The sequence below is a fragment of the Antrostomus carolinensis genome, unplaced genomic scaffold (genome assembly GCF_000700745.2).
Source record: "Antrostomus carolinensis isolate BGI_N321 unplaced genomic scaffold, ASM70074v2 scaffold10406, whole genome shotgun sequence".
Taxonomy (NCBI): domain Eukaryota; kingdom Metazoa; phylum Chordata; class Aves; order Caprimulgiformes; family Caprimulgidae; genus Antrostomus; species Antrostomus carolinensis.
Window position 1 is genome coordinate 40,648 of NW_010321191.1, and position 10,048 is coordinate 50,695.

The following is a 10,048-nucleotide window of genomic DNA, read 5'->3' on the forward strand; positions in this document are numbered from 1 at the left end:
TGGGCAAGTGGAGCAAGACAGGGTGTCCAGGGAAATAGCAACCAGATGTTGCCAGCTGGTACTTCCAATAAAACAGCAATAGCTTTGCAGCTGGAGGTCACACCCTGGGAGGTGTTTCTGGGGATGGCTGTGTTGTGACAAAACCCTGTAGTCTGCACTGGCAGGTGGAACTGGATAAAAGCAGGAGGGATCTGGATGGGGGATGCTCGGAGGGATGGGCTAGAGGAGGGCTCCAAGGAGCCACCCGCACCACATTAAGCATGTGAACCACTCTTGGTGTGACTCTTTATTTTCTTAAATTGGAGCACGTCCCTGTGCTCTTGCCAGAGCAGAGCCAATGAATTGATATCTGTCCATGTCCCATAGGAAAGCCAAGATGTGGCCTGCGTGTATTAAGCACGGCTATTCCTGGCTGTAGTCACTTCAGGCTTCACTTCCACTCCAGAACTGGCCATCAGTGAGCTTTGCCCTCCTGAAGGTGCTTGGGGTGGGCAGCAGCTCTTGCCCCAAAAAGACAAGACTACGTTCTCCTGGCTATGCCTTGGGCGAGAGGAGCTGAGCCATGGCCAGGCAGCTCTGCTGTGATGCCCCAGAGTTTCCTCCAGGCCAGGAGAAGGTGGTGTCTTGCCATGACAGTGCTTTTTCCAGGCTCTGGAGTTTGCCTGACTTTTTTTTTTAAATTTAATTTTAGTTTGGCTTATTTATCCTCTCTGCCTTCCATATATTGTATTCACCATCACCACAAGAAATCAGTTTTGCCATAGCAAAATACTAAAAAAACCCCCCCAAAATCATACTTGGCAGCCAGAACACCTGTAGGTGCTGTTTGAGACCAAACACCAGCCCAGAATCAGAAACATTGAGCGTTCTATACTCCCTCGCGCTTTCTCACGAGAGTAAAGGTGAACATTTTAGAGTTCCTTGCTGAAAGGCATTTCTGGTTTGTGCATGCAGCGTGAGTTTTGGTTTGTTTTGTTTTGTTTTTTTTTTAACAAAATCAAAGGTGTGATTTATTTTTAAAACATTTTTCTTCTCTCTCTCTCTCTCTCTTTTAATTAGATTTTCTTCATTACTTTTCCAGCAAAAATCTTTCTTGTTTCTCTACTTTTGTTGCATTTCTGGGCCAAATTCACCACTGGCTCAAACGGAAGCAGGTACATGATACATGGATTGCATCTGCTTTCACCAGGAGTGACTTTGGCCCTCTCTACTAGACATTAGTTCCTAGAAGAGAACGTAACACCTTGCAGTCGACATGCTGTTTAAAAAGCACTGACGTGTGTGTGTGTGTGAGTGAACTGGACATTGACTTCGGCCCAATCCTGCAATTACTTGAGGGTGGATTATGGGGGCTCTAGTGTGGGTAATTTTCTGGGGTGTTTGTGTGCAATGTTCTCCCAGCTCCACTGGTCTACAGGCTATGGACCAGGCTAAGGGTGTCTGTGTAGGATTTGGAGAGCCTGAAATAATTACCCAAACAAAGGGACATGCCTTTGGCTGTGCCTCAGAGATATCCGACACCCCCCAGATTTCTCCTGGGGTGGGAAAAGCCATAGAATCACAGAATCATCAAATGTTGTGAGTTGGAAGAGACCCAGAAGGATCATGGAGTCCAACTCCTGTCCCTGCACAGGACAATCCCAACATTCAGACCATGTCCCTGAGGGCACATGTTGGCCAAATGCTGCTGGAATCTTGTCAGGCTTGGTGCCATGAGCACCTCCCTGGGGAGCCTGTTCCAGTGCTCCATCACCCTCTGCCTCAAGAACCTTTTCCTCATGGCCAACCTCACCCTCCCCTGCCACATCTTCCTGCCATTCCCTCTGCTCCTGGCATTCATTGGTGGCCAGAGAGAAGAGATCAGCGCCTGCCCCTCCTCTTCCCCAAGTCATTGCAAGGTTGGGCTAATGGTCTTAACCGATCCATATAATTCCATGTTAGTTTATCATTTCATTGCGGTGTTTGCTGCTAAGCACATTCATGCTGAGTTCCAGGGGTGTTTTTCTTTCCCTTTTTCTTTCTATTTTTTTTTCCTTGTTTCTTAATTTCTTTTTTTCTTTTGCATAAATTCAGGAGCCTGCCTGCAGTCATGCTTGGGGGGATGCATGTCTCCTCACTGAAATAACCTTTTGTTTCTCCAAACCTAGGATGGAAAGAGGATGTTTGGCACCTACTTCCGAGTTGGTTTTTATGGAACTAAATTTGGAGACCTGGATGAGCAAGAGTTTGTTTACAAGGAACCGGCGATAACAAAGTTAGCCGAAATTTCCCATAGGCTTGAGGTGAGATGATCGTGACTGACCTCAAATTCTGGCTGTGAGTTGAACTATTTTGCAGCAGTTACTGAAGAGCTGTGTTGCCAAATTACAGGAAGTGGTGGAAATGAAGATCATTAGGCAAAACCAGCGCTGTGCCTCTTGGAGCCTGATGCAAGGCTGAGCTTAGAGGAACAGTCACTTGGCAAAACAGTTTGCAGAGCCCCATGCAGTGACCCAAAGCTGGGCCTCATGTCTCCTGTCCTCTTGCCCATGCCACCTCTGCAGGAGGCAGGAAAAATGCAGGGAGAGGAGTCCCACGGGTTTTCCCTGATCTTGCAGCAAGAACTGCAGACCTGCTAAGATCAGTCCAGAGTTTGTGGCAGATCGTACTGTGTTTGCATTTCTCTTTGGCCACCTGGTATAAGTGGGATGACCTGGGCTTGAAGAAAGGTTGAGATGCCTTTCAGGATCTAACTTTGGGAAAGTTAGTACATTTTTCTGTCATTTTGTTGCCTTCACATCATGTTCCTCTCCTGGAGACTGAAACCTTTTAAGGTGGCTGAATTTCAGAGCCCCTGAAGTGGGACATCCCAGGTCTGAAGTTTGTTTCAGCTGTGAACAAGCAAAGGCAACTCTGATGAATCTAACTGGGGCTTGAGTGCAGCTCCAGCTGCCACCCAGTGATCATCTGTACTGTGTAATGGTTAGTCTGGCCAACTAACCTGTGAGTAGATAATGTCTTAGCACAGTTTGAGGGACAGCATGGGTCAGAGACTGTTCCCAGTCAGCACTGTGGACAGATGAGGCCATCCCCAGTGCGAGAGGAAGAGCATTTAGCTCTGGGTTGTGCCATCCTACTTACTGTCAGGGCCAGAGGGCAGACCTGGCCCTGTTTTATTTGCTAACACAGATCTGATGTCACGTTGCTGCTCACAACAATTCAGCTGCTGTCACGTTGCGCTGAAAGCAGCAGTGTTGTTGGGGGTTGAAACGCATGAAGCCGAGTTCAGAATCCGGCCATTCACCCAGCCCAGCAAAGCCCTGCTCTGCTGCGGCACCTGATTTCCAGGCAGATCCCGTATTGACCCCAGTTTTCAGTTGAGCTCACAGACACACAGTGAGCTCAAATGGCCTGTTCACAACCACGCAGAGCAGTTGGAAGGCTCCCGAGTTCTCCTGCCTTCCAGGGCGTTAGGCTTGTTTTTTTCCTGTTGCCCCTGGAATGTGTCTGATTTAATTCTCCTGGGTTAAGCAGATCACATTCAGCCCCGAAACAGATACTGTTGAAGGCATGTGGAGCTTCATCTCCCCTGAATATGCCTTTGTCTCTCCACCCCCACCTCTGTGGCTGCATTTGATAGTTTCTTTCAATGCATTTACTCTTGATTGTAGGGATTTTATGGAGAACGGTTTGGTGAAGATGTGCTTGAAGTGATTAAGGACTCAAACCCTGTGGACAAATGTAAACTAGATCCTAACAAGGTAAGAACACGAGGACGGGTTTAGAAGTAGAACTAGTCCTGGATGTCTGCAAACACAGTGAAACAAATCCTGCCCTGAATTTCACCAAGTAGGCAGTGAAACCCAGGTACCGAGCCATTCTTGTGACTGCTCAGGATGAGAGTTGGGGAAAATTAAAATTAAAATTAGCCATTTTGTTCCCTGCCCTTGTCATGGTTGGTGAGAAAGGAGGAGATGGAAGGACAGCAGAGGCCCAGGCTGCATTTGCCTTTCTCTATAGTCTCCAGTGAGTGCAAGGAAGGAAGGGAGTTTGCCATTCACTGGCTTTTTTGCAGCTGCAGCATTTTGTCATTCCTGTGCCACGTCCTTTAAGCGCAGCGGAAATACCAGGAGCACGCTGAAGAAATAGGACTGTGGCTTAGGGCAGGGAATTATCTACAAGGAAAGGAAGGAAACACTTAATGTGAAGAGCATGAGAGGAGAGGGGCAGCGTGCTGTGTTTTATCCAGTCCAGAAACTGCTGAGCAGCCACCAGCACCCCTAGTCCCTATCCACGTGAGTGTGATTTTTCTGAGTAAAGGCAAAAAAGGGTCCTAGTTCTTCCAGAGGCGACTTATAGAGAAAGGAAGCCAACTGGGTTATTGCACTGCTAAAAAACAGGGTGTAGGAGTCAGCTCATCTCCTCTGGCACTGTACCTCACCGGGGTCCCTTCCTGCAGGCCTACATCCAGATAACCTACGTGGAGCCGTACTTCGACACGTACGAGATGAAGGACAGGATCACTTACTTCGACAAAAACTACAACCTGCGGCGGTTCATGTACTGCACGCCCTTCACGCTGGACGGCCGGGCTCACGGGGAGCTGCACGAGCAGTTCAAGCGCAAAACCATCCTGACGACGTCCCACGCTTTCCCTTACATTAAAACCAGGATAAACGTCATCCACAAAGAGGAGGTGAGGGCTGTGCTCTCAGGGGCTTCCTGTGTTTGAAGGGAAATAAAACTCAAGACTAAGGGAAGTGGATGTTGCTGAGGCTCATGCGTGATGTACTATTGGATGTGTAGTTTGATGTCACAGCCACATCCCTTCACACCATCACATTAACACAGATGCACCCTCCTGGCCATCACCAATCTACCTGTCCCCTCCCTGCTAAAGATGCAGAAATTCAGCAGAGTGGGAGCAGACAGAAATAATTCAGCAGAGAGCAAGAGCAAGCAGTGCCCTTGTGAGCTACTCTTGGCTGTTCACTGCAGGGATTGTGCATGAGACGCCTTTAATTTTGATTTTAAGAATGCCTTGTTTCTATTGAACTCCTCCCTGTTCCTGTTCAACCCGAACTAAAACTAAGTTTAGAAATGCAGTATGTCCAGCCACCGCTTTCACCAGCGCATCCAGCTCACAGCAGCTGGTTTACACAAGGGCCCTTGATGAGTAATGCAGTTTGCTCCTTTCCATTCTGCTTGAACAATGTGTCCTGTTGCTCTGGGTCACAGCTCACTGCGTGGTCTCAACAAACCCAGGCCAGTGGGATCCCAAGGTCTTATAGAGAGGTTTAACCCAAAGCTTTGTAGGAACAGAGGTGATGCCTGGAGCGCAATGAAAGATGTGTTTTCATGCAAGGCAGGGGACCTCTGGGTGTTTTGGTACTGACATAGCACTGGGTAGTTGGTTACAGTGACCACAGGTAGTTGGGTACAGGCTGCCCAGGGAGGTTGTGGAGTCTCCTTCTCTGGAGACATTCAAAACCCACCTGGATGCATTCCTGTGTGACCTTCTGGAGGTGATCCTGCTCTGGCAGGGGGTTTGGACTAGATGATCTTTCGAGGTCCCTTCTAGTCCCTCACATTCTGTGATTCTGTGGAAGGAACAGGGGTCTGCTTCCTCAGAAGCAATCTCAGAAAGCTCTTGAGTACCCCGACGTAGAAATACAACTGTAGAAATACAAAAATCAAACTTTTTGTTGTTGTTCCTAAACTGAGACTGAGAGGACGTGTTACTAAAGTGTTTCTGCCCAGACTGTCAGTCCTATTGGTGTCCTCCACCACTTGAGTGTGCCAACCCAAAAGTAACCTTGGTGTTGTTGTAGATTGGATATGAGGAGAAATTTCTTTACTGAAAGAGTGGTCAAGCATTGGAACAGGCTGCCCAGGGAAGTGGTGGAGTCACCATCCCTGGAGGTGTTCAAAAAATGTGTAGACATGGCACTTCAGGACATGGTTTAATGGGCATGGTGGTGTTGGGTTGATGGTTGGACTTGGTGATATTGGAGGTCTTTTCCATCCTTAATGATTCTGTGATTCTGAAAGTCTGTGTCTGGTTGATAGTCATCCATAACAAGCATCCTCTGTTCTGGCTACTTACTTAGATCATTTTGACGCCCATTGAAGTTGCCATAGAGGACATGCAGAAGAAAACACAGGAATTAGCTTTTGCAACCCACCAAGACCCTGCGGACCCAAAGATGCTGCAGATGGTGCTGCAAGGATCAGTAGGTACCACGGTAAATCAGGTGAGGATCGCTGTCTGAGCTGGAGACACTGGGGCAGTGGCTGTCACTCGGTGCAGTGGATGTTCAGTGTTGGGCTTTATTTCTAAATTACTGTGGATTTTTATCCCTGTTCAGTCAGTGGGATGTGTTTAAGGTCACTGGTAGGTCTAGACCAGCTTCTCTCAGTGACTTTGTCATTTGAGTAAGAGTCTTGAAAATGCAGTTAGATCTGGAGAGTAGCTGATAGGAGACAGCCCTCCTCCCCCAGTTACCTGCTCCTTCCTGGCATTCACAGTTCTTTCTGTCTGCTTCTCCTCTCCCTTAAAAAAATAATAATCAAAAATTCCTTTCCCTTTGGTTAGCCAGGCTGTGGTGGGTGGCAGTAGGATTGTGTCCTGCAGTGGTTTTTGAACAAAATGGAAAGCAAAATTAGTGAATGGAGAAAAACTGAGGAAAAACTAAGGGACTATGAGTAAAGCTCTGCTAACGCAAAAGCTGGAAAAAAAATAATCAGCTGGAGTTTCAGGTTCTGGGTTGAGTTTGCAGTGCTGGCAAACACTTCCTTGGTTCCATCTGCATTGTTTAAACATTGTCTTAGTCGTGAGTCGAGCAAACTTTGTCAAGAGTCCTTATAAGAGAAAACAAATGTAGAATCTGTGCATTTTCTCACACTGGTTTCCAAAAGCAGAGTTTTATTTAAAAACAAAACAAAACTGAAATAGATTAAATTGACGTGATGTTTGGTGATTTATGCCAGATTTACCAGCTGCAGTTCTTCAAGACAGATGCATTCTGTAAGGAAATGTTGCATTTTAACAAATGTTTCTGTGTGCAAGAAGTTTCTCCAGCGGTTGGATATGACAGAGGGTTCTGAGAAACTTACTTTTTCTCTTTTGCTCCTTAAAGGGACCATTAGAAGTTGCACAGGTTTTCTTGTCTGAAATACCCAATGATCCAAAGCTCTTCAGACATCACAACAAACTACGGCTCTGTTTCAAAGACTTCACAAAAAGGTATGGAGTATTGTCTTCAAACTGCCTGACAGATGCAGTTGTTAATACCACACCAGACAGGAACATGGGCAGTTGCACAGTAGATATCCAGAGACAGGAGTGCTCATGTTGTAGCTCCATCTGTCCAGTTTCCACGTGCAGCTGGATTCCTCAGCTCCCCAGTTGGTTCCCTGTTTCTCTGGTGCTGTAGGTCCATGACTTGAGGCAGATCAAGTGGCTGAAGTTGTTTGGCTTTGCTGTTTATCAGGAATGAATTAGTGATCGTAGTTCAGTTGTGAACAAGTGTTCCTGTTTCAGAAAACACAACTAGCCACGCTGGCACAAATTATCTCACTGCTTGGCAGGGTCAGGAGGAACTGCTGAATTGGCCAGGAGATTTAATTTCCTTCTGAAGTGAATTTCTCCAAACAGCGTGGAAGCACGCTGGCAGAATTCTCTCAAGAAATTTGCTAACTGCTCTATTTTCCTCTTGAGTAATGCAAACTGCAGTCTCAGTCCAGTGTCTTTTGCAAGCACCAAGGAATTAAAAATATATATATGTATGTAATTGAAATAAAATGTTCCAATCAAGTAGATCCAGTGGCAGCGTAGTTTTCCCGTATGTAATAAATGACATTGATGATACAGTTCTTTTCATACCCTTTGCAAGGAGAAGAGTTCCTGATGAATGTTGCATTTTTTGCTATTTATTAATCTTTCCTGAGGAGAGCAGTAGATCTATCCATCTTTAAATCCTCTTGGATTGGAAGTGGCTGTGTGCAGATCAGCTTTTCATTTCTCTTCAGAGAGCATAAACGTAACTGAAGAGTAAATTAAAATAAAAAAGGAGTTGTCACTCTGGAAGTGAAATGGAAATTGGAAATAAGACACCCTCTCCTTTCCCTATGGACACCAAGAGGTTTACCTGAGTCTTTATTACCCAAAAGACAAGATTGAGAAGGATATTATGTGTCATCCCAGAGCAACAGAATGAATTTTTTCTACTGTTAGATTAACAAGTCCGTAGCAAGCGAGTCCTTTTTTTATGTCCCCAAGTTTCACAGGCTTTTGTTTTCTAGGTGCGAAGATGCTCTGCGCAAGAACAAGAGCCTGATCGGTCCAGACCAAAAGGAGTATCAGCGAGAACTTGAAAGGAATTATCACCGGTTAAAGGAAGCTCTCCAACCTTTGATAAACAGAAAGATCCCACAGTTGTATAAAGCGGTGCTGCCCGTCACTTGCCACAGGTGGATATTTGATTTTCCTCTTTCAGCAGAGATAAGGAGGGTGTAAAACTGGGGACTGGGGTGTCTGGTCTTCCTGGTGAACCTGTGACATCTATTTGTTTTCAATTATGGCTCTTTTTGGCTGAGTCCATCCCTTTCCCCTTATGTCCTGACTTCAGAGACATCCCCTTCCCAGCACGTATGGTAGGTGGTGTTTGCAATGCTCCCTTGTGTGCTCCCTGATCTATGACAATTTTTTTAAATTTTTTTTCATCCTACATCCCATTCTTTTTAGATTCCAAACCACCCTCAGCGTGGCAGCACTTTGACACTTGTTTGTTCCCAGTGAAATTGGGATGAGGAACTCCAGGGACAGGCAAGGTGGAAAACTAGTTGGTGTCTTCCATGCTGGAAGACCAGTAAGCTGGAGTCTAGGCTTTTTGTTCATCTGTGATGTGACTGAGCATAAAAACCCCACTGGGAATGAGTGAAGCAGGTCAGAGCCCGTAGCACCCTCGTCTGCTGGCACCAGCTGCAGCTCAGCAGGGAGACTTGGGGTGTGTAAAGTTCCTAACAAGACTTTGGCTGCCAGAATAGGGGCAGAAGTGGTTCCCAGGCAGGTGCTATCAGCAGAATCCTTGGCATGACAACCCCTCTTGTGTCCCCTGACTGCGCTGGCGTCGTGGTCTCACAGCAGTGAGCGGGGTGGGGGTTTTTGTGGATGGTGCTTTGTTAGCACCGAGGAGGACGGTGACGGTGACGGTGCTTTTAACGACAGCCCCTTTAGGAGAGTTGTGTGGATGTGGAGTTCAGCTCATGTCCACGCTGTTGGTTTAGGAGAATACAGGCCTGGTGTTGGACCTCTCCTCATGTGCGTGTTGTTCAGAGGTAAAGAGCAATGAGGAACATTAAAAACATCATGAGAAGAGACACTCGGCTAAATGACGTTATAAAACGAGTAAGACTTAGTGCTGGGTGCAGGGAATGAGTGTTCCTCCAGCAGCGCTCAGCGATGTTTCTGTAGCTGGATTTGATGGATTTTTCTGTCTGCTGAGTACTGCAGAAAGGTGGCCTTGCCTCATTACCCAGCTTGATGACATTTTAAGTTCTCCTACCTACCATGTGCTTCATGTGCTCACTGTTCTCTGCTGGAGGCAGTTTTCACTGGCTGGGGATGGTGGGAGTACCAGTGCTTCCCTCCCCGCCTCGGAAGCACTTTTCTCATGGTAATTATTCTCTAATCTGATGAAATTCAGCCTGTGCAGGGAGCCTAATACAGGTATTCCAGACAAATTCCACCTAGAGATTTATTTGAAAGACTTAAATACAATCTCAGCAGTGCAGGTGGTTTGTGCTGCTTCTCTAGGCACGCGTGAACTGAACTTTCTGTCAGCTTTGTGTCAGTAAACCTGGGGCAGTTAAATAATTCCAGATACAGACCCAAACCCAATTCATTTGCAAAGCAATGAGTTTGTGTCAGTGGACTTAATTTTTGTAGCAGCCAGCTGTAGAAAATACTGGAAATCAAGTAGAGAATCATTCATCTGACGAGGCTTCTTATTTCATCATGGAAACTATGAGCTCATCATTGTATTTTCTCTCCCTCAGAGACTCCTTC

The 10,048-nt window shown here is 46.4% G+C and overlaps 1 protein-coding gene across 1 annotated transcript in view; it reads left to right on the top strand.

Moving 5' to 3' along the window:
- The window catches only part of LOC104526402 (dedicator of cytokinesis protein 7), a gene marked incomplete at its 5' end in the record, with an annotated part of 47,415 nt that extends 38,918 nt beyond the window's left edge, over positions 1 to 8,497 (top strand). Inside the window, 6 exon segments of the mRNA XM_029085417.1 lie at positions 2,148 to 2,282; positions 3,651 to 3,740; positions 4,439 to 4,675; positions 6,090 to 6,233; positions 7,119 to 7,225; positions 8,284 to 8,497. Coding sequence (XP_028941250.1) covers positions 2,148 to 2,282; positions 3,651 to 3,740; positions 4,439 to 4,675; positions 6,090 to 6,233; positions 7,119 to 7,225; positions 8,284 to 8,497 — 927 coding nt within the window.
- Between the last annotated feature and the right edge of the window lie 1,551 nt (positions 8,498 to 10,048).